The 21,520-nt window shown below is 49.6% G+C and overlaps 11 protein-coding genes across 11 annotated transcripts; 3 read left to right on the plus strand and 8 right to left on the minus strand.

Moving 5' to 3' along the window:
• Positions 1–130: 130 nt before the first annotated feature.
• On the plus strand, positions 131–226 carry FOIG_09810 (uncharacterized protein; the record flags this gene model as incomplete). The annotated part of the gene is made up of 1 exon (XM_031210099.1): positions 131–226. The coding sequence occupies one exon, from the start codon at positions 131–133 to the stop codon at positions 224–226; it is 96 nt and encodes a 31-aa protein (XP_031060350.1).
• A 168-nt stretch (positions 227–394) lies between these two features.
• Positions 395–1,173, minus strand: FOIG_09811 (uncharacterized protein). The gene is made up of 2 exons (XM_031210100.1): positions 905–1,173; positions 395–860 (listed from the first exon to the last, which is right to left on the minus strand). Exons 1-2 carry the CDS (start codon positions 953–955, stop codon positions 552–554), a joined length of 360 nt encoding a protein of 119 aa, XP_031060351.1. The 5' UTR covers positions 956–1,173; the 3' UTR covers positions 395–551.
• Positions 1,174–1,809: 636 nt separating this feature from the next.
• Positions 1,810–4,328, plus strand: FOIG_09812 (uncharacterized protein). The gene is made up of 6 exons (XM_031210101.1): positions 1,810–2,306; positions 2,360–2,914; positions 2,965–3,109; positions 3,169–3,453; positions 3,506–3,786; positions 3,834–4,328. The coding sequence occupies exons 1-6, from the start codon at positions 1,977–1,979 to the stop codon at positions 4,212–4,214; spliced, it is 1,977 nt and encodes a 658-aa protein (XP_031060352.1). The 5' UTR covers positions 1,810–1,976; the 3' UTR covers positions 4,215–4,328.
• FOIG_09813 (uncharacterized protein) lies at positions 4,261–7,203 on the minus strand. The gene is made up of 3 exons (XM_031210102.1): positions 6,984–7,203; positions 6,582–6,938; positions 4,261–6,536 (listed from the first exon to the last, which is right to left on the minus strand). Exons 1-3 carry the CDS (start codon positions 7,107–7,109, stop codon positions 4,401–4,403), a joined length of 2,619 nt encoding a protein of 872 aa, XP_031060353.1. The 5' UTR covers positions 7,110–7,203; the 3' UTR covers positions 4,261–4,400.
• A 689-nt stretch (positions 7,204–7,892) lies between these two features.
• FOIG_09814 (uncharacterized protein) lies at positions 7,893–9,987 on the minus strand. The gene is made up of 3 exons (XM_031210103.1): positions 9,737–9,987; positions 9,663–9,684; positions 7,893–9,613 (listed from the first exon to the last, which is right to left on the minus strand). Exons 1-3 carry the CDS (start codon positions 9,925–9,927, stop codon positions 8,207–8,209), a joined length of 1,620 nt encoding a protein of 539 aa, XP_031060354.1. The 5' UTR covers positions 9,928–9,987; the 3' UTR covers positions 7,893–8,206.
• Positions 9,988–10,225: 238 nt separating this feature from the next.
• On the minus strand, positions 10,226–11,304 carry FOIG_09815 (uncharacterized protein; the record flags this gene model as incomplete). Its single annotated transcript, XM_031210104.1, has 2 exons — positions 10,226–10,965; positions 11,025–11,304. The coding sequence occupies 2 exons, from the start codon at positions 11,302–11,304 to the stop codon at positions 10,226–10,228; spliced, it is 1,020 nt and encodes a 339-aa protein (XP_031060355.1).
• A 379-nt stretch (positions 11,305–11,683) lies between these two features.
• FOIG_09816 (uncharacterized protein) lies at positions 11,684–13,941 on the minus strand (the record flags this gene model as incomplete). Its single annotated transcript, XM_031210105.1, has 4 exons — positions 11,684–12,073; positions 12,128–12,416; positions 12,478–12,901; positions 12,972–13,941. 4 exons carry the CDS (start codon positions 13,939–13,941, stop codon positions 11,684–11,686), a joined length of 2,073 nt encoding a protein of 690 aa, XP_031060356.1.
• A 385-nt stretch (positions 13,942–14,326) lies between these two features.
• Positions 14,327–15,639, minus strand: FOIG_09817 (uncharacterized protein). Its single transcript, XM_031210106.1, has one exon. It carries the CDS (start codon positions 15,408–15,410, stop codon positions 14,703–14,705), a length of 708 nt encoding a protein of 235 aa, XP_031060357.1. The 5' UTR covers positions 15,411–15,639; the 3' UTR covers positions 14,327–14,702.
• Positions 15,640–16,187: 548 nt separating this feature from the next.
• On the minus strand, positions 16,188–17,238 carry FOIG_09818 (uncharacterized protein; the record flags this gene model as incomplete). The annotated part of the gene is made up of 2 exons (XM_031210107.1): positions 16,188–17,132; positions 17,188–17,238. 2 exons carry the CDS (start codon positions 17,236–17,238, stop codon positions 16,236–16,238), a joined length of 948 nt encoding a protein of 315 aa, XP_031060358.1. The 3' UTR covers positions 16,188–16,235.
• Positions 17,239–18,158: 920 nt separating this feature from the next.
• On the plus strand, positions 18,159–19,033 carry FOIG_09819 (uncharacterized protein; the record flags this gene model as incomplete). Its single annotated transcript, XM_031210108.1, has 1 exon — positions 18,159–19,033. The coding sequence occupies one exon, from the start codon at positions 18,159–18,161 to the stop codon at positions 18,735–18,737; it is 579 nt and encodes a 192-aa protein (XP_031060359.1). The 3' UTR covers positions 18,738–19,033.
• A 342-nt stretch (positions 19,034–19,375) lies between these two features.
• FOIG_09820 (uncharacterized protein) lies at positions 19,376–21,229 on the minus strand (the record flags this gene model as incomplete). The annotated part of the gene is made up of 3 exons (XM_031210109.1): positions 20,865–21,229; positions 19,798–20,812; positions 19,376–19,741 (listed from the first exon to the last, which is right to left on the minus strand). Exons 1-3 carry the CDS (start codon positions 21,104–21,106, stop codon positions 19,376–19,378), a joined length of 1,623 nt encoding a protein of 540 aa, XP_031060360.1. The 5' UTR covers positions 21,107–21,229.
• Positions 21,230–21,520: the final 291 nt, after the last annotated feature.

The raw sequence follows: 21,520 nt of genomic DNA on the forward strand, positions 1-21,520 counted from the left end.
ACAAAGAACAGACCGTTGAACTGATGCGCAGTCTTCGTTCCACTTTGATCATGGACGATTTCACCATTAACGCTGCCACACCCGCAGATACCTCGCAAAGGTCCTCCCCCAAGATTTAGCAAAGTCGCTCATGGCTACTGGTCTTCCTGCCAGTTGGGCCGAGTTTATGGATTACGCCTTGGTCTACTCTGCAACGGCTAAGCAGAACAGACGCATTGAGGACTAAGGTAAAGATACTCAGCTACCAGCGGCAAGAGCAGGTGGACCATTCAAACAATTCTCACCTTGAGTGGTCGGTACACTGAGTTGGAAGAGCAGTACGCTGAGATTAGGCGATCTTGGCTTAGGTGGGAGAATACGACAATTACGAGAATCCAAGAGGCAGTTACCGACTCTAGACAGCCTGTTGTTTAGACTCTATTATCCATTACAAATAGACTGTCCTTGCCATAAAATACTGCAATCACTGACAATGGACCTCTCTGCCCGAGAGTAATAGCTGTACAGATATGACTGCAATATAGATTCCATACAATGCACGACTTCGATCATCAACCGAGATTCTCGGTCTCCAGCCGGAACCATCCCTGCTCATTGATAAACTCCACAATCTCGTTCAAATCCGTCGGCGTGACAATTCGCTGTACCCATCCACTCTCACCATTGTATATGTAATACTGCTCGTTGATCTCAATTACAAAAATGACCTCGTTGCTGCTGTACCGGGTCCTGAAGAGCGGCTTGACCTGTCCGGAAATGCCATAAGCGCTGACAAGATCAGCGACCTCTCCATCTTCGCCCCATTCAGTTTCACTGCCAAAGTCTTCGTAGTTGACTGTCCATCCAGTTGGAGGTTTGACCTGTCAAGCATTAGCGATGAAGGTACATGGTGCTGGGTACGGACATTGGTGTTGGTGACGACCTTGCCGTTGACGACTTTTGTTAGAGAGCTCATTTTGTATGCAATTGGGGATACTCGAGGTTAGAAAAAAGATACTTTGGATAGATGGAAGTTGTGTAATTGACTAGGTAGCTAGGTGGTGGAGATGTGCTGAATAAATACAGATCACTCGAGATAGCGAAGAGCTACTGATGCCATCGATGAACTGGTTCACTCTTAGTGCAGAGAGTCTAGAACGGCCAGCAAGCTCATGGCTGATCTATTGCCCTGCCTATTTCACTAACTCCAAACCCGTCTCCCTTGCGGCGTCGGAGTGGCTTGTGGCTGAGGCATTCTGTAAGGAGTGTGTTACAGGAAATCATGACAAAACAGCGGATCAAGCCAATGCCGTCATAATAGGGGATTCTCGGAATGTCGACGAAAAGACAGAAGCAGTGCAACAAGCAAAGAGAATGAGACATCACGCCATGTCCAAAGTCCCCTCACGCTTATGCCCCCCTTGCTGACATACCTACCGCGTGGCTGGCTGAATACAGTACAGCGCCATCAAAACACCTCTCAATTCAACGCGCCCAGCGAACCATACGGCCCGGAACGGCACGGCACGACGCACGGTGCGCTCTCGATAACAAACCCAAAAGAGTTCATCAGCACCGCCCTGACCTGAAAACAGCTTCAATCCCCTGTAACGCTAGACCAGATTCTCTTGCCAAGGTATTTCAGCTCAGTACTAAAAGAAGTGGCGCATCCCCCGCACCCGCTGAGGAACCTCAGCAAAACGCCATTCTGCTAGGAATACGATAGTTTCGCAAAGTATTGATTGACGGCGCGTAATGATTGGCATGATCAGCGTTGAGTTGGACAACGGCTGAGAAAAAGTGGCTTGTCACGTACAGGAAGGGGATATGTGAGGAGACAAGAGAATTTTCGTGGAGGGAGTGAAAAAGCGAGTCGCCCATGGTCCCGCGTTCCTCTGGACTCGTCGTTCTAGCTCTGCAATTGATGCTTTGTTGCTGAGCCAATTGACTGGAATACACCATATTGTTGTTAAAATACTTCATTAGATTGAATCAAGATGTGGATTACAGACGCCTGCAAGGCTGTCGTCTTGTCCTTCGTGGCGGTATTCCACTACCCGTCCGTCTCAGACGAGGGGCCTCATCAAGATGTCATGACCTTCACCCACGGGCACTCCACACCAAAGATTGACTACCCATATTTCGACTCACCAAGTGGTCCTGACCAGGACGGCAAGGTCTTCACATGCAACTACACCGACCTCAAAGGCTGGAAGCCATGCACAACTGCAGATGATCGCTCGTGTTGGTTGAAAGGTCCGTATGGGCAAAACTTCACTATTAACACAGACTATGAGAACTTCTGGCCAATTGGAATAACAAGAGAGGTACGTCGCGGCTCATCAGCATTAGCTTGCTTTGCTTTCTGACTGACAACCAGTACCACCTCAACGTTACTGACCAATCCATCAATGGCGATGGTGTTGATAATCCATTCGGCAAGGTCTTCAACGGCAAGTATCCCGGCCCTTGGATTCAGGCCTGCTGGGGCGACCTCATCAAAGTCACGGTGCACAACCATCTCAAGTACAACGGTACAACTATCCACTGGCACGGTCTCCGACAACTGGAGACCTTTGAGATGGATGGTGTCAACGGCGTGACTCAATGCCCCATTGCACCTGGAGACAGTTATACCTACACCTTCCGTGCTGTTCAGTACGGTACTTCATGGTACCATAGTCATTATTCTCTGCAGTATGCTGATGGCTTGGCTGGCCCTATCACTATTTACGGGCCTTCTTCTGCGCCGTTCGATGAGGGACGAAATCCAATTCTTATCACCGATTGGAGTCATCGCAGTGCGTTCCAGTCTTGGCAGAGGGAGCTTGTGCCGAATCCTACGAGACCTATGATGAATGGTGTTTTAATCAATGGCGTGGGGAACTTTGCTGGTAGTTTCCCTCGTGAGCGGTTCAACATGACTGTGACCAAGGTGGGCTACTTGACCGCAGCAGCTGATAAGACTGTACTGACGATCAATAGGGCAGGAAGTATGTTCTTCGTGTGATCAACACCTCCGTGGATACAACATGGATCTTCAGTATCGACAATCACAACTTCACTGTTATGTCGACCGACTTTGTGCCGATCCATCCTTACTCAGTCTCTCACATTGTCCTCGGAATCGGTAAGCATATCTTCTCATTACAACCAACTGAAGACATTCTCACTGATGTCGGTGAACAGGCCAGAGATATCACATTGTCCTGGATGCAAACCCCACCAACACCACAAAAATGCCCGCAAACCCCGATGGAAACTACTGGATTCGGACCGTCGGAGCAACTCGCTGCAAGGGCTTCGAGCCAGGCAATGAGCCTGATGAGCGACAAGGTATTCTACGGTACAATGCATCAAGCAAGCTTGTTCCAACAACGTTCCGAGAGGACTATTCCTTGGAATGCCGAGATGAAGCATATGATCGACTCAGCCCGGTCTACGAGTGGAATGTTGACCCTGTCAAGATCAACTGTAAGTTACCGACGACCTTAAGATTGTATGATTCCTCTAACTTTTGACTCAGACACCAAGAGCCAGTTCGACATTGGTCTGGCGAAGTTTGCTCACAGGCCTGAGCTGATGGACAACTTCACCTGGTGGGCCTTTGGCGAGAATCCTCTCTGGTTGAACTTCTCCAACCCTACTATTCTGAATCTCAAGAACACCACATGGAATCCCGACTATGCTGTGGATCTGGTGGTACCTGACTCGAAGAAAGATAAATGGGTCTACATCGCTATCACAGCCCCTCCGGCTCCCATTCAGACCAAACCCAACAGAGCTTTTGCTCCCGTTGCTCATCCTGTAAGCCAACCTCATCCCTCCAAATAACTATCTCTAATGCGTAACAGCTCCATCTTCACGGTCACGACTTTGCCCTTCTAGCGCAAGGTACCAACTTCTCAGACCTGGACACAGGAAAGGTCAATCTCAAGTTCAACAACCCTCCTCGTCGAGATGTTGCGCTTCTTCCCGCCGGAGGATATCTCGTCGTTGCCTTCAAGGCCGATAACCCTGGTTCTTGGCTGTTCCACTGCCATATTGCGTGGCATGCGTCTAGTGGTCTGGCGATTCAGATCCTGGAGCAACAGACGTTGCTGAATAGGATCTTGGATCAGTATCCTGAGAAGATGAAGGAGGTGAATAGGGTCTGTGATAACTGGAACAAGTGGTTCAAGAATGATACGAACCTTTGGAATGCCCATATCTTCCAGGATGACTCGGGTATCTAATGGGCACAATATGAGACAGACTGGAGGTTGAGAGTCACGAGATTGACTGGATAGTATGTAAAGACATAAAGAGATTCCATTATCAATGAATGATACTGTCAAATTACTGCTAGCTACATTCCATCCACCACCGCTGTCGGTACTGACATAAAAGTCGTTTCATAACGTTCCAAGCGATCATGATACTCAAGGGTACCTCACACCAAAGACGGGCGACTCCGACTTGTCCCAATCACTCTCCTTCTTCTCATCACCGAAGATCCTCAGAGCCCTGTAAGCAACCTTGTACTTTCCAGCAGGTGCGTATCCTCCATCAGCCAACTTTCCATTCCAGACAACGGAGCCCTTGCCCATGGGGTTCCACAAAGTAGGGAAGCCAGCAGGTGCTCCCAGACTCTTGGCAGTGGAGTTACCAGAGACAGGAATCAGTTCAGCCTCAAGCTTGGCGGATCCGAGGGCGAGCTTCCATGCCAGAGCAGGAGCGGGCTTCTCGTCAGTAGCGTTCTGGCCCTTGACGGGTAGAACGAAGGTGGTGTTGGCGGGGACGGGGTTGAGCTCGTCCTTGTCGTTGGACTTGCTGATCCATGTATCATCAGAGCCGAGAACCTTGGAGTCGTGGAGAGAGCCGGTAAGACCTTGGTAGGGAAGAGACAGTGAGACACCAGTGCCGTTGACAGCGATGTATCCGGACCAAAGCGCAAGACGCTTAGCATCGAGACCCTCAGGAGGAGTTGGCATGACCTCGATGGTAACAGAGTCACCAGCGCCGACGCTGACCTTGGATTCGCTGAACTTGAGGCTGGCATGACCATCGGCAACATCGTTGGGGAACTCAGAAGCATAGATGCTGTCCTTGGCAAGAGTGTAGACGCTCTTGGTAGGAATGTGAGAGATGCTTAGATCGAGGTCGGTCTTACCAGTGTTGTGAAGGGTGAAGTTGAGAACCTCGGTGAAGTGGTCGGTGTCGTTGAAAGCCAAGCTAGAGCGGCTCAGCAGGAGGGTAGAGTAAGCGGCATCATAAGCTTGGATCAAACCACCACCTTGCTGAGGCACAGGAGCAAGATAGTCATAGAACTTAGCACCGTCGTTGAAAAGAGTAGGGTTGGAAGTAGACGACAAGAGGTTCTCAAGGACCTCAGGGTCAAGAGTACCGCGGACCTCGGCAATGAGGGCAATAACTCCAGCGACCAAGGGACAGGCCATTGATGTTCCGGAAAGGACAGCATAACCGCCCTTCTTGAGAGGATATGTCGAGAGGATGTTTCCACCAGGAGAGCCAAACTGGGGCTTGACATCGAGTTCCCAGGTAGGACCCCAGGAAGAGTAAGTGCTCACAGCGCCACCGGTAACATTGTTCTTGCTCTCCTCAAGAATGACCTTTCCATCAGAGCCATCTGACATCTCGAGAGTGACGGTAGATCCAGCCTTGAGAAGCTCAACCCACTTGGTACCAGTCTTAGCGGGGACCATACCAGCAGCAACGATACCCTCAACAGTTGAGACATCAATGGCTGAAGCACCGCTGGCAGCGTTGTTGTAGACGAGGAAGTACTTGGCACCATGCTTAGCAGCGTTCTGGGCTTTCTGAACAAAGGTACAGCTTCCACGACGAACCAAGACGATGTACTTGCTAAGATCGGGAGTATCGGCGGGATAAGCATCACAACCGCCGTTAGGGGTAGCAGGATCCAGGTTAGGAGCCCAAAGAGGAAGAGTGACGTTGCCCCAAGCAGCAGGGCTACCAGCAGTAGAGCCAAAGTCAATCTTCTTGCTGCTGTTGTCAACAGTGTAGTGAGAAATGTTGAGAAGAGAGACGTAGTCGCTGTTGTCGTAAGAAGCGATAGCCATGACTTTGTTACCGTTAGCAGCAGTGCTAGCGTAGAACATGCCGACATCACCAGAGTTACCGGCAGAGACAGTGCAAGGGACACCCTTCTCGACGATACGAGAGACGGCGACAGCCCAGGGCTCCTCGGACCAACCGCTAGGACCGCCGATAGAAGCAGTGATGATGTCGGCGCCGTCTTGGTAAGCTTGGTTAAAAGCGGCGATGAGAACATCGTTACCGGCTTCTCCAGAGCATCCGAAGACTCGGTAGGCGCCGAGGGTGACTCCGGGAGCAGCGCCAGTGAAACCGTACTCGTTTTCTTGGGCGGCAACAATACCAGCGACGTGAGATCCATGGCCTTGGCAATCCATGGGATCGTCATCGGGATAAACGGCGTTGAAGCCATCGTACTTATCTCCAACAAGATCAGTGCCGAAGGACACGAGGCAGTTGGGACCGAAGCAACCACCAAGAGCAGGGTGCTTATAATCGATCTAATAATGTCAGCCAGGGTCTAAACTCAAGAGTACAAGACTTACACCAGTGTCGACAACAGCGACCTTGATACCATGGCCAGTAATACCCTTCTCTCGAAGCTTATCAACCTGAACCTGAACGTGGGGTGAGAATGTATCAGCAGTATCATTCAGATCACGCTTCTTGAGAGGAGCCTTCATGCCAGGCGTGGCAGTCCACTCAATGCGAGGCTTAGGAATACTGTAGACCTTGACAGGCCACATGTTCTTGACCGCAGGAAGAGCCGCCATCTTGGCAGCCATATCTTCAGCGGTAGAAACATCGTCAAATTGGATAGAAACGCCCTTGAACAGGTCGTAATCAAACTTGACGCGGGTGGTGTACTTGTCATCAGCAGTTCTGTAAAACTTGGCAGTATCCTACTCTAATTAGCGGAATGACTAATGCGTGGGTGAGATGCGTACGTGGTTCTCCTCGAACTCGAAGATGTAGGCACCTGGGACGTGAGTAACAGCGGTACCCTGCTCAGTGTCCTGAACGGCAGCGGACAGCCCTGCGAAAAGCAGAGCCGTCAATCCTAGACGGACCATAATGAATGAGTGTATTGTGATAAAAGAGTGACTTGTAAAGAATGACAAACAACGCAAAAAAGAGTGTGGAGCAGTCAAAGAGTGACAGGATACCAGAACGAGTGGTTGAAGAGAAGACCTTGGCAGATCAACAGCGTTATCACAACATTATATAGGCTGCACGGAGTTTCCCATCCTGTAAGGAATTTCTGTATATGTCCAGAACAAGCAACCCCGTCTATATGCAGGAACATGTGATAACCCAGACGATACAAAGTTAAACCTGCATGACTTGCCATAAACTGCTTCAAACCACCACCAGAAGTTCCAGAGCAATTACCATAAGTTCCCTCGCTCTTATCAACAGACCTACCAGATTAAAGTTAGCGTAGGGAAGATCGGACTAGCTGATCGAATGAGCTTCTAGATGCTAGCCTTGGCGCTCAGGGGAACTGCAGGGATTAGCGTTGCAATCGCGCGGGTTCAGTATCGAATGGGGGACGTTAGGCCGTGGGACTTTTATCCAAGTGCCGCGACTCCGCTGCGTGATCCGTAATTTTAATGCTGTATGTCGATTGATAGAGCAGGTAGAGGAGGAGACCTTTTTGTCCGTGGGTTTGGGGTTTCCTATCGCGGTTAGGAGAGATGGCGACATTGCAGACGCGGGATTTCTCCGCTGATAGCGGAATCATCGTCAATCGTGGTATACAGAGTTATGAAGCCGCTGCAGTAGTAAAGGCGATCAAAGTCAATTGTGAGGATAGGCTTCGGCTTATTGAAGATCACTTTATTCTCGGGCTTTTGCGACGTATCAAATGAATGTCTCCGAGTAGGATCCTTACTCGTGTAAACCGTAATGCTGGAATAAACTTTCGTCTTACCCTGTAAGAACTCTATCTGGCGGAAATATGAACCAAACATGTAACCTAGCGACTCGCAAATCCCTTAGGTCGAAAGTTTCAAGGTTTCATCGGTTCGTTGTTGGATGTTTTTGTTGCTATATTGGAGGTGTTGGGTAATAAGAACACTGTGCAGGAATGGTGAGGCATTGCGCTGGTTTCTTATTTACCAATTATACCGATCCTTCGCATCCATATCTTCCGTGAAGACAAACTCCGTCAAGCTCGGATAAGCTTTTCTAACAATGATGCCATACCTAACACCTTTTCCTCCTCATACCTCCTTCCAATGATCTGTACTCCAATGTCAAGCCCTTTCATTGCTTCAGGATCATAGAGGCCCCGTATCCACTCATCAATCGCATTGCGCGGCGCATAATCATGTAGATAACTATGGCGCGCTTCATCAGCTGCAGCGACATATATATCAGACGATGTTGGATCCCCAGGGCTTCCAAATTTTGCAAATGGGAACGACATAGCTGTGTAGTCGAGAAAGTTCCATATCTTGGCGTAGCCAGTCCATCTGCTCGACCTATGCGGAACAGCTGTATGAGACGACACAGGACTGATTATAACGTCGACACATTCCCCATCCTCTAGACCAGCAGTCGTAGTCCATTTCTTATTGTAAGCCTCCTGTGCTGCTGTCTTTCGGCGGTTGAGTTGCCAGTATTCATACACTGATATCGGTTTGGACGAGTTGACGAGCGCCTCGACATGGGCAATCATCGGCTCGCCTGCAACAGCGACTTCAGTCTTGATATCCTCTCCACCGTCTGCACGGTAGAACTGGTCCTGAATCTCGATGCAGCTTGAGTGGTCTGCTGTACTCCACGGAATGACTTTATGCCCTGCCTTTTCGAAGATTGCCACTGCACGGCGGACGGCTTCTTGGATTTCTGGATGAGGTCGCACGACCCCATCGTCGAGAATAACGCCGATGGTGAGTTTTCGCTTCTTCACGCCCTCAAAATCGGCCTGTCGCCATGGAATTGGGACAACATTTGGGTCAAGCTTCCACGGTTCTGCGAGTAGACATTCCTTGGTCAAAGCGATGAGGTTCGGGAGCGATGGACTCATGGGACCAATTGACGAAGGAACGTGAGACTGTCCCTCATGAGAATTTGCTGCACCGGAGTATGAGAACCGACCAGAGGAAGGCTTCAGCCCAAAAAGACCGCATAGGTGACTTGGAACGCGAATTGAGCCTCCAATGTCTGTTGCCCAGCCCCCAAGTGATCCAGACATTCGCATCAGAGTAGCTTCGCCACCCGATGAACCACCTGGCGAAAGCCCAGGTCTACCAGGATATGTAGTCAATCCCCAAAGGGGGCTTTCAGTCTCGCCATACATGATACTCTGAGGTATAACTGTCTTGGTTATAATGACTGCACCAAGCTTCTCCAGAATAGTCACCATCACAGCGTTCTCGCTGGCAGGCTTGAATGAACGACCGACATAGCCCAGGGTAGTATCGACGCCAGCGATGTTGAACTGGTCTTTTACTGAAACCGGAATGCCGTGGAGAGGACCGATGAGCTTTTGGTGTTTTTGGAAATACTCATCAAGATATTTCGCACGCTCAAGTGCTGATTCAAATAGAGGTTCACTGAGGCAGTTTGTCTATAGTATATCAGCACCGCCGTATACTGAAATGTTGCTTTGGGCTTACCTCTTTGTGTGCATCAATGGCCCTACGAAGAAGTCAGCAATGACAAATAGCTTACAGTGAAGTGGTTGGTTTACCTGCGAATCGTGGCAGCGACAAGTTTCTCTGCTGTTATCTTTCCCGTCCTTAATTGTTCGAGAAGGGTAGAAATATCGGCATGTTCTGGAACGATGCTCTCTTGGCTCCCGGCGGGAAGTTGAGCCTCGCAGCTTTGGATGGCACCATCGCGATCCTCCCTTTTCTGCTTCACAGTAGTCTCCCAGTACATAGTGCTCAATCGCTTCCCTGTGATTGTAGACCAAATTTGGATATTTCATAAGAATTGAGTATCTAAAATGCCTCGTTTAAAGGGAGAGTCACCAGGCAGCTAGGCTAGTGGTTCTAGAACCGGCAGTTGATAGCTTCTCGTGATAGAGATAAGAGGGTCGCTCCGAACTCGGCACTGTATCCCCGAAAACGCCCCCGCACGGCACGTTTCAAACCCGAGATGCATGCCATTTCGCATTTCGCATCTGAGATGAAGACGGAAACCAACAGTACCTATTGTCAATGACAAAAGAGGGTATCTACATAGTCATAACAGACCTGAAGCGGACCTTCCCACTCTCCATCTTCTCAAAAGCCTCTCGGTGCTGAGTCGTAAAGTCAAACTTCTCAATGATACACTTGATACCATGCGTATGCGCAAACGTGATAGCATCCTCCGAATCTTGCTGATGTCCCGTGTTCCATCCATGGACGCTGAGGCCCTTCATGATCATGTGAACAGTATTGAATTCAACCGGTCCAAGAGGTGAGAGAACGACCAGCTTACCCAGAGCCGCAAGACCTGCTGTGAGAGGACTGACTGCCTCTGCATTCGGCGCCGTTGACAAGATCATGTTAGCGCCTCCAAGCTTCTGCAACGCCTCGCATGGATCATCTTTACTGGAGTCGATGTAATGATGAGCACCCAACTCCATCGCAAAGTCCTTCTTCTCGCTCCCGGCGCTCATGGCAACAACTGTATATCCCATCTTGGAAGCATACTGAAGCGCCAGGTGACCTAGTCCTCCCAGGCCTTGGACGGCAACAAGACCACCTTGGAGGACGCCAATGCTACGGATGGCGTTGAAGACGGTGACTCCGGCGCAGAGAAGAGGGGCGACTTCAGCTGGGTCTGCGTCGGAAGGGATTCGAACGGCTGCTTCAGCATGGAGCAAGACGTATTCAGCGTAGCCACCATCCGTGGTCACGCCGTTGATCACACCATTGTTGCACAGTTGAAACAGTCCCGATTGACAAGAGCGGCATGTTCCATCGTGGCCTTGTCACAACATCATCAGTCAGTCACCATGGTAATTTTAAAAGCGCACTGAGACTTACCGCCATGCCAGGCACCACCAACACGCTCGCCAACCCTGAAGTTTTCTACTCCATCACCAACAGCAACAACATCACCAACAGCTTCATGGCCCGGTACACGAGGAAATAAATCTCCAAAGCGACCTTGTTGCATCCACGAATCAGAGTGGCAGACGCCGCATGCAAGGACTCTAACCAAGATGAAGCCTGGGCGAGGTTGTTGAAGTTCGACTTCTTTGAGGGCTAGCTTTGAGCCACTCTCATCGAAAGATGCAGCTTGGTAGGTATTTGGGAGGGACATGTTTTCAGAGAGATTCAAAGTGTGAGATGGTATGTTGAGAGGGTCAGATGATTGTTGGAGTGTTATGATGAGACGCCGATAGCTGTGATCTCGCACTCTTATATATACCATTTCATCACCATCGCTTGATTTATCAGCTCGGAAATATTTCTTAATGAAACTGAGCCTCTGGGCCAAAAACGCCGTTACTGGGGGTGCTACCGTGTCGGTGCAAGTGAAGTTGTGTTGCAGTCGGTTTCGAGAACCGAGACCGAGAGCCGAGCACCGAAGAACGCCAACGCGCTTACCAATTGCTAAGAAAAAATACAACACAGGTTACGTACTAACACTGCGACATTCTTAAGCCCTATTAGATTAATTGGATTGAGATAGACTGTAACTACTGCATGCCAGAGGTCTCCTCAATGCCACGCTCCTCCATCAGCCAGTCAAAGTTATCCAGCGCACTAAAAGACGAGAAATAATCCCAATTACCACCAAATTCTAATCCACCAAACTCTACCATCGGTTGAGTGACAGTCTGATTATTCAGAATATGGTCAAGGACCTTCTTTATCACGCCCCTAACATTATGCGCCACTGAACAATGCGTTTGCGACGGGCATGATGTCTTGAGATATCCCAATAGAAGGCTGAGCTGCTGAATGATTGATGATCGAGAATATGTCTCGCTGGCGATGATGCTATCCTGTGGTGATATGGTAACTGGGACGGGCTCTATGAGTTCCATGCATAAGACAGCTCCAGCGAGAGTAGCATATCCCATGATCTGACTATTGTCAGACTAGCTCAAATTGAACGAGGGTGAATGGGTTTAACTTACTATCCACCGGCATTTACCTTGCAAAGCAGCCCATATATGCTTCTGGGCCCAAAAGTTCAACGTCAAAACCACCATCTCGAAACTGGTTCGCAGAAGCTCATTTCTTGGATGACCGTGCTTGACGAACAATCGCTGGAGGAGGAACATGTTCAGCAAATGATCAAGTCTTATCAGCAGCTTTGGGTATCCTTTTTCAAGGTTTATTTCTCTTATTTCTTCCTGGGCAGTATCCCAGAGAAAGTGATGAGGTAACTGCCTGTAGAGTTCAAGTTGTTTCTCTTTGAGGGTCCTATTTTCAGAGGAGGCTTAGTCATAGAGTTATTTACAAGATTCATCCGGCTTTCACTTACATGATGTATGTTATGCTGGAATGTGTGTCCTGGGCGAGTACAATTTCGAGGATCTCGTCTCTGACGAGCGCAATCATCATGCGAACGCGCAAAAGCGAGCTCGAGTAGATACGACCATCTGTGTTCCATCCATCCAGGTCTAGGCGTTGAGATTGCCTCTGGAAGGTCTCTTTGTCGGAGAGCAAGGCTGATTCTTCCAAGTCAAGTGGAGACTTGATAGAACAGAACTTGCGTGTCAGAAGAGGCGGTCTCCCAACAAAGGTTGCTAGAAACTTGTCGACTATGAAGATTTGACATCCTATACGCTTGCGGATCTCGGTCGGTACTGATGACACGTTTTGTGACGACTTGGACCGATTGTCATGGAGTCCGGAAAACGTCAACATCGCTATTGTCTCGGCGTGAAACTTCCAGTACGGCAGGCCTGGGCTGGTCAGACTCAATTATATCCAGGCGGTTAACCTGCCAATGGAAGCACTTTAGGGGGTACTTACTTGTCTCGCCATGCATCCACGCATGGAGAACAGACCGCTTGTACATCAGAAACAGCATAAGAGTACCAGAACTCCCGCCCATGTTCGCAAGAGTTATACAGGAAGCGCAGTACTCGGTGCAGTGACGTATAATCCTCTTTGACTCTTCATTTGAAGTAGTTGATAACTCGCTGAGAGCTGTGTAGAGAAATATGACGCCAACAGTTTCCCACCTTAGGTTGGGGCCAGAGAGGCTTTCTATCCATGCAACCGGGTCATCCTGATCCTCCCTCAGTGTCTTTCGTGTGTTGATACATATTTTACTTCCCATCTCGCGCAACTTTACTGTATTCGCTTTATCGCCAAGATAAGATCTGAATGTGTCCCAGGTACTAGTTAGGAGTCTATCACCAACGCTAGCCAACCAGTCATCGTCAAGGCTAACCTCAGGTCTGGATCTATACAGGAGAGACTTTTCAGGTAGTGCTTGGAGGACTTTGGTGGCCAGTTGGCTTGCTCCTTGATCCATACTTACCATGCTTTGTAACTCAGCCACTGACGGTGGAGCCGAGACTGATGGTGAAGGAGGAGCATTGGCTTCTGCAACCCAGGGGCCTTGCGCAGCTAAACTCGCTTCAGTCTCCTGATACGCCGCAGGAAAGCTTGTAGGTCCAAAAAAGCCCTGCGGCGGTCTCGCAGCAGGTGAGCTCCATAGCCCATCATCAGGTCCAAAATTCCGTGTCTGAGCTGAGGGGACCGCGGCCTCGGAGTTCAAAGCCGATGCTTCAGACACTGGTTGCTGAGAAAGTCTCGATCGAGAGGGGGTCGCTGCTTGTTCAGGCGATGCATAGTAACACGCAGATGCACCATTCGGCCGTTTCCTACAACGGCGACATATTGGATAACCGTGGTCGCACGCCACTTTTCGGCGCCGACAAGGCTCGCATGCCTGCTTTTTTCCATTACGCCGAGTAACAAGTGGACTAAACATGACGGCGGTCTGGATTGGGCTCCTGCGCTGATTGGAGTGGCTGTTGAGCGCCGAGATATGCTGTGAGTGTTGTTTGCCGGCGGAGATTGAACCTGTCAGCAAATTGTGCTGACAGCCAAGACCGAGCGCCGAGCGCCGATGCATGGGGAACAATCAGCCAGGGAATCTTACCTAGTGCTTATTCAACTTTCGTTCGGTGCCCTCAGCCAGAGCCGTGGCCATTGGAAACAGATTAGCAAACTGTCGTGCTATATACTTACATCCCTGTGTAGTTCGAGGTCGACACGAAATCCGCGAAAACTGCGACGGTATTGCTTGCGACTGTCTTTTGGGACTGGCGATTTCACACCCAGCATGTGAAGCATGCAGATACACGGCAGAGGGACCAGGGTGTTGACTGTGCCATATAAAACACCAATTCAAATTGAAAGTCAAATAATACATTAGCTATCCACCAAGCCTCATAAGGGTATTCCGTTCAATCTCTTTCCCCCATCTCAAGATATAGCCATTCCTGATGTTTTCTACCCCCAACCCCAGTTCGTCTGAAACAGCTCTTAGCAGTCCTTTACATCTTGTTTTCCAGTAAACCAGTGTATAACTTGCACATTATGCCCAAAACCAGATTTTTCATCTAAGCCTCGAAGCTTTAATGCTGCATTTCCAGAATGCAGTCAAATGTAGTAGCGGTAGGGTATTCTTTGATGGTGACGTGATCGGTGTCCAGATCTTATCATTTATAAGAGCGAGAAATGATGAAATCACATGTAACCGCCCGTGATATGCGTCAGCCAGCCTTTGACGCGTTTTGAGACTGGTGACGCGTCGTCTTCGCCGTCATCCTCAGCAGGTCGCTTTTTGGACTCATGCGTCGGCATTTCTTGAGCCAGCGCCTCCCCGGCTGGTGTCTCTTCTACTGGTATCTCTCGGCCTGGCTTCTGGTGTTCTTTTGCCAAGGTACTCATGTCGCTGGCCGATGCGCTCTCGCCTTGGTCGGGCGCATGGTCGAAATCGTAAATGGGCTCATCTGACAGTTCCGAGGATACGTCAGAGCTAAGTTCGATTATCGGCACGTGATCCTGCCTATCGCGCAGCTGATATCTGCTGCCCTCATTCGTGAGAACTTTTTGCGGTTCACGAGCTGGTGATTGTTGCCGCGGTGCAGAAAACCGAGGTAATTCCGGTTCCTCTGGTTCTTCTTGTTGTGAGTAAGGTAATGATTGCTGTTGTGACTTTGGTTTCGGTTTTGGAAGTAAGCCCGCAAGGGTATGTCGTCTGATTTCTTTGGTAGTCTCTCGCAGATGAGCGGCCAATTCACTGTGCGGATCAAGATGCCAGAGAGTGCGCTCAATAGTAGCGCGCAGCATATGAAGATTCCCTTCCTCGTGAGCCGCGCGCTCAGCAGCGGTGAGCTTGGCCATGGCAGCTTGGGCTTCTCTTCTGGTGGAGGGTCGGTAGAGTGAGCTCATGAAGTGAGGGGACGGGTGGGGACACGTGTTTATAGCGATTTAGGCGATGCCATGGGTATTTTGATTTATCTCATGCAATCTCGACTTCTGTCCTGAGTGACGATATGAGGTATTGTCTTCTTGTCATGTCTTTTGAGGCTGAGGCTGGCGTGAATAGGGTTGGACACGATCGGTAATATTAAGAGGTTGGTTTTATTTTTCAAGCGTCTCCACTCGGGGTCTTTTATTTATTATGCATGATGAACTGTCAATGCTACTGGAGCCTGAAAAACCGCGTGGTAGCATCGGGTGGATCTTGCTGATAGCGATAAGCCAATCAGCTTCATGATGACGACAACGGATGACTCATCCCTGATTGCGCTATGACGTCTACAGTTTAGGCTGGCCACTCAAAGCACCATTACTCAAGTGTTTCAGGTCCCCACTAAGCTGTTTTTAGATCATCTAGGTCAGCCTCAGGGTAGCTTCATCTCTTTACCCAATATTTGCCAGCCTTTAAAAGAGTTAGATAAGTATTTTATATATGTGACTAACAGTTTTAAACAGCTCTGCTAGCTTTCAACTGCACTCAAGTCAGTTTGTTGCGGAAAAAGCGGCCAATAAAGACATCAAAAGCGAATCGGAAGTTTGTCTTAAGCTTGTCATGTCGGGTTAAAAATAAGCAAGCGCAATCTTGATCGAACTTCATTTTCTACCAAGTAAGTCCTCACTCGCTATTCCTGACTGGGGTGTTTTCAGATGTACAAAGTAGAGACTCACATGATTTATCTATGGCGTGTAAAGACATGCCAGGTTAAATGTGTATTCAATGGGATAGAACTTTGACTAATCTAAGGTTATCACCCCTACATCAGTCCCCGTTGCTTGCTTTATCGCATAAGACACCAAATCCAACGTATCCTTGGGAACAAACAGCTCATCTGTGGTACCGATAACCTTATCGAAATGAGCCAAATAATCTTCCGGGCCCATCGCGCGAGAATGCCCAGGTACCGTAGCCAACGTCGTTCTCGCGGCTCTTCCACCACCAACACTGAACAGCTCTCCAGATATCGGACACTCCGCGCTGCACAGCGCCACGACGAAATCTGCCACGAGATGCGTATGGAAATATTCTCTCGTAATCCTCTTGATAACAGGCGACAAGTCCGACATGCGGGATGCTGCTGAGGGAAGAACACCGTTGATCTTGATCCCATGCTTGGGACTCATGCGCCCAAGATCGCGGGTCAAACCAAAGGTGGCGCCTTTGCTTGACACATAACCACCATCACCACCTGCTCCCATACCGATGAGGCTGTCAGACGAAGTATTAACTATCCTCCCATACCCTTGCTTCTCCATAGTAGGATACACTGCACCAATGAGCATAACAGTACCCAGTGCTGCAATCTCCCACGTCCGGCGGAAGGATTGGACGTTCACATTGTCGTGCGAGCTAGCTTCACCAGCAGTGCCTGCATTGTTGACAAGGATGTGGATAGTTCCGTACGCCGCTAGCGTATCTTGCACAAGCTCTTGGACTTCGCTCTGGACAGAGATATCATGGCCATCTGCGATGGCTTCTCCCCCCTTTGCTTTTATCTCGTCAACGACAGTTTGCGCACGAGATATAGTGCCGCGTTGGCCGCTTAGAGAACCGCCGTAGTCATTGACGACTACCTTTGCACCATATGATGCCAGCAGAAGAGCATACTCTCTGCCGAGGCCGCCTCCTGCGCCCTGTAAAGAGCATTGTCAGTGTCATCATAGATACAATCGTACGCGCCAAACCTACAGTCACGATGGCAACGCGGCCTTGAAGAGATGTCAATTTCGTTTGAGACATGATGAAGACTGAGCCGTCGTTGATACAGAGATCGGAAATAAATAGAATGGTAGGTGACAACCATGCTCGCCGGACTTGTTCTATAATCAAGATTTCCCCGCACTTTGGCGCTGATTATTCAGTGATGGATAGCGCGCTGTTGAGTCAATATGCCGCTAAATCTCGGGTTTAGGGGACCTCGGTGGCTTGAGTCAGCAAGCGAGTCAGTGGACTGAATCGCCTAGTGGACCCATTCGGCCAAGGATGGTTTGAGAGGCCTTGATAGATACGCCACTTATCGATGCACGATAATCTGGGGAACAGATGAACTAACCATAATCACTTCTCGGTGCGTGAAGAGTGTTGCGAGTGAAGCATTTGCGACAACATGACCGACTTCAACACAATGTTCGAAGACACCAGATTGACAGCTTATTTGATCCTATTAAAATGTAAGTCGAACTTGGAGCATACCAGAAGAAGGCATAGGCCACTGACAGGTCTTGTTCAGATTATGTGATTCCTAGGACCAGACTACGAGCCCTTATATCACGGTTTCTTGGAAAGCAAGAACCAACGCTTCAGCATATGCTCGCCAATGCCACGATCCGATGGTGAGAATTGGTGACCTTGTGTATGTTCCAGTGCTGAAATTGTGTCTAGGTTGTCATCTACGTTATCGATACACCAATTCAGAGCTCTCAGCTCTGGCCAGTGTGATGCCAATGCTCTGCTGCAGAACTGCCCAACTCTCCTCGAAGAGAAAGCCACGGCCGAAACGGTACCATATTTGCAAAGATTTGATCGCGTCCATATTCTGACGAGAACAGATCGTGGGGGACGACTATCGGGGGCATTACCTGGTCAAATATCCCAACCCGACACACATCATATTCTATGTGTACGGAGGCGGTTTTGTCAGCGGTTCGCCAGGATCCGTGATGCCGTATCTGCTGCAATTGAGCGTTGAACTTCAGGCCCGGGGGTTCAAAGCTGACATGTTTGTCGCGGAGTACGACCTCGCCCCAGAGTATCCCTACCCAGGTGCTCTTAGGCAGGTCGTCTCAGCATATCGATACATCGCCAGTCGGAATAGACCCATCATCCTGGCTGGTGACTCAGCCGGGGGCAATCTCTGTCTTGGACTACTTCGACACTTGGTCAAGCCCCACCCGAGTATTCCACCACTGACTGAGACTCAGGGGGAAACGGGAAGTGTCGTGGCATCTTGCCTGAACAGTCCGTGGGTCAATCTGCAAAACAATGGGGAATCATATCGGCAGAACGCGAACCAGGATTGTCTCGACAAGGGCGCTCTCGACCGTTGGCGGAAGGCATATCTAGATGGGAAGCCCTTGGATGAGTACGCGAATCCTATCGATTGCTTAGATGGGTGGAAGGAGGTTCTGCCCCAGAACACGCTCTTGGTAGCCGGCGACCTCGAGCTCTTTGTCGCCGACATACAAAAGCTGGCTCAGAATGTCCTCAAATTAAGTCTTCCCACCCTGCGTCTTCGGTGACTTTGAAACTGACCATTATAGCAGAGCGGCTATAATGGCCTTGAAATGCACGTCGAGCCTAAGAAAGGGCATGTCTGGAGTCTGGTTGACTTTGGTGGTACACAGCCTGGGCTACCAGCGGCTCGGGGTGGACAAGAGGAAGCTCACGCGTATTCCGGCATTCACTTACAGGCTGACTGGATAGTTGACCGATGTGGAGTCTGAGATGAGGAAGACAGTCTACTTTTTGTTTGTTTATTGGAATCGTGTGTATTTTGAACAACGTTGTGCAACAATCGATACGAATTAAGCATTGATGTATTGGGCGTGACACTTCTCTTTAAAGATCCTGCCCCCCGAAAGCTGATGGCATTGTAATCTGCTTTTTTATGAGTTCTTTGAAGTTATGGCCTATATAAGCGACCTATCTTAGTCCAAATTTGTTGTTTACCTTGGTATAAAGCCCTGAAGTGGTTTCAAGCTGTTGAGATAGAGGTAACTTAGAATTTCAATAGACAAATATGCAACGAGCTGTGTTCGGAATAACATGTAAAGCTAATATTCATTCTAAACAGCGTACTGACTAATGTGGTTACCCACACAGGGAGCATCCAAAGCCGCCAGAAACTACAAGCTATCTAACGAGCATGAGATCCATCCTAAGCAGTCTTATCATCAGACCCTGCCGCCTCGCCCAGATGAGTCTTGTGGAAATGACGTGGCTTGACCTTGGCAGCGTAGAGATCATCAAGCTCCGCAGTAGTTCGGTTCTTGGTCTCAGGAAGCCAGACCCAGCAGCCAGCAAATCCGATGAGAGTGGTAGCACCAAAGATGAAGCCAACCTTACCACCAAGGTTACCGGCATCTGGGTTGAACATGTACGGGAACACGAAACCAATCAGCCATTGAACGATACAGAGGACGATGTTGGAAAGGCCTTGGGTTCGTGAGCGAAGACGCCAGGTTGGGATCTCTGCCACGACGGTCCATGCAACTGTACCCAAGGTGATCTGGTAAACGAAGCCCTGTCGAAATCACGTTAGAACAGATATGCTGTTGAGAGGGGGGATTGTTGACTTACCCAGACGAACATGAAGGCAATGGTGACGAGGTTCGTAGACCGACTACCAGGCAAAGAAGCTCCACCAACGATGAACAACGTGATTGCACAGATAAACTGTCCCCACACAATAAGAGGCCGGCGACCAACGACAGTCAACAGGGGCCAAGAAAGGATGTTGGCGACAAACATGCTGCAGTTGTTCAACATGCTCAACAAGAAGGACATCTGTGCACCAAAGCCAGCCAGTTGATAGTAATACGACTGATATCCGAGAACAAAGATGATACCGCTGAGGTACTGGCAGCCATAGATAAACATGCTGATAAGCGTGCGTTGTCTATCAGGCTTTTGAAAGCACGATGCGTAGGAGACAGATGACGTCTCAGAGCGGTAGTCCTGCTCATGCCGAATAGTCTGCTCAATAACAGCAAGGATGGCCTTCTTATCAATGTCCTTTGAATCGCCGTGCAGACGATCGAGGGACTTGACGGCAGCGTCTCGGCGCCCAGCCCGAACCAACCAGACAGGTGATTCGGGGCAGAGCCAGATGGTGGGAAGAACGATAGCAGGGATGATCCATTGACACGCAAAGGGGACGATATAAGAGTCGGCGTCGTTTCGGGGGCCAAGCTTATACATGATTCCAGTGAAGAGCAAAGTACCACAGAACTGGATAAAGTTGGTCATAGCTGTAAGCCAACCTCGCAGCTTAAGCGGAGCAACCTCTGAAGCGTACAGGGGGCCAATGATGAGCCATGCGCCGATGGAGAGACCATTGATGGCTTTTCCAACTGTCAAAATGGGAAGAGAGCCATCGCGAGTCGAGTGGTATTGAAGGCCTACTCCAACAATAGAAATGGCGCAGAAGAGCATGTTGGTGTATCGTCGGCCGATCCTATCAGCTAACCATCCAGTAATGGCAGCTCCGAGAACAGCGGCAAGCTGAGACACGCCGCCGTAAAGGCTCTGCCACGTAGCAGGGATGATGTAAATCGTCGTATCGCCCTGCGCAAGTGTAGTGCCATAGTCCTCTCTGCAAGGTTGTCAGGTTGGGTACTCACGACAACAGATACAAGGTGACTTACCGAAACTTGGGGATCGCGAGCAGATTACCTGCAATGATACCATCTATACCGTAGCCGAAAACAACAAGCTGGACGTATAAGATCCAGAGAGTACTTCGCCAGAAAACCCGAACGCTCTGGGCGAAGCTGAGGGTCTTTTCGTAGGCGATTTGATTGGCGGCAGCTTCAGCGTGGTCCTCTGCCTGCTGGAGCTCGAGGTGTTCAGCAGTAGTCATTGCCGTAGCCTCCTTCTTCGAATCCATGACAAAGATCTGTATAAGAGTACGAGTAAAAGAGATCTTGATTCCTGCAAAAAGAAACAAGGTTCTGTTGGGAGCAAGAGAAACTCAAGAATCTCGTTATTGACAAGGGGTTTTGTAGTTGAGCACGAAACGCCACACTAATGAAACTGTGCGTTCTAGACAGCGCAGCAGTGCAGTGCTAGTGGTCAATAGGTCTGGTTGGTTACCAAAGATCAAAGAGCTACCAGCATCAACCCCATGGGGAAGCGGTCCTGGGTCATGCTGCACAGGCCACGATAGGGAACAGTTCCCCGCGTGGAGATGTTGACTCGACTGGAGAGTCAGCTTTGCGGAGTTGGGGCTGCTAACCGCACTAGCTCCAGAGTCATGGAGCTAGCTTAGTCTGGGGTATGGAGTCAACATTGGCGGTTGTCA

This window comes from Fusarium odoratissimum (genome assembly GCF_000260195.1).
Source record: "Fusarium odoratissimum NRRL 54006 unplaced genomic scaffold supercont1.16, whole genome shotgun sequence".
NCBI classification, from domain to species: Eukaryota; Fungi; Ascomycota; class Sordariomycetes; order Hypocreales; family Nectriaceae; genus Fusarium; species Fusarium odoratissimum.

Coding starts and splice junctions, on each gene's coding strand:
- FOIG_09814 (XM_031210103.1), bottom strand. CDS start 9,927: ATGTACTGGGAGACTACTGTGAAGCAGAAAAGGGAGGATCGCGATGGT. Junction 9,685..9,736: donor GTCGCTGCCACGATTCGCAG/GTAAACCAACCA, acceptor ACTTCTTCGTAG/GGCCATTGATGCACACAAAG. Junction 9,614..9,662: donor CCATTGATGCACACAAAGAG/GTAAGCCCAAAG, acceptor GATATACTATAG/ACAAACTGCCTCAGTGAACC.
- FOIG_09817 (XM_031210106.1), bottom strand. CDS start 15,410: ATGAGCTCACTCTACCGACCCTCCACCAGAAGAGAAGCCCAAGCTGCC.
- FOIG_09811 (XM_031210100.1), bottom strand. CDS start 955: ATGAGCTCTCTAACAAAAGTCGTCAACGGCAAGGTCGTCACCAACACC. Junction 861..904: donor AGGTCGTCACCAACACCAAT/GTCCGTACCCAG, acceptor AATGCTTGACAG/GTCAAACCTCCAACTGGATG.
- FOIG_09813 (XM_031210102.1), bottom strand. CDS start 7,109: ATGGTCCGTCTAGGATTGACGGCTCTGCTTTTCGCAGGGCTGTCCGCT. Junction 6,939..6,983: donor TCGAGTTCGAGGAGAACCAC/GTACGCATCTCA, acceptor TAATTAGAGTAG/GATACTGCCAAGTTTTACAG. Junction 6,537..6,581: donor TCGCTGTTGTCGACACTGGT/GTAAGTCTTGTA, acceptor TGACATTATTAG/ATCGATTATAAGCACCCTGC.
- FOIG_09812 (XM_031210101.1), top strand. CDS start 1,977: ATGTGGATTACAGACGCCTGCAAGGCTGTCGTCTTGTCCTTCGTGGCG. Junction 2,915..2,964: donor TCAACATGACTGTGACCAAG/GTGGGCTACTTG, acceptor GACGATCAATAG/GGCAGGAAGTATGTTCTTCG. Junction 3,454..3,505: donor TGACCCTGTCAAGATCAACT/GTAAGTTACCGA, acceptor CTTTTGACTCAG/ACACCAAGAGCCAGTTCGAC.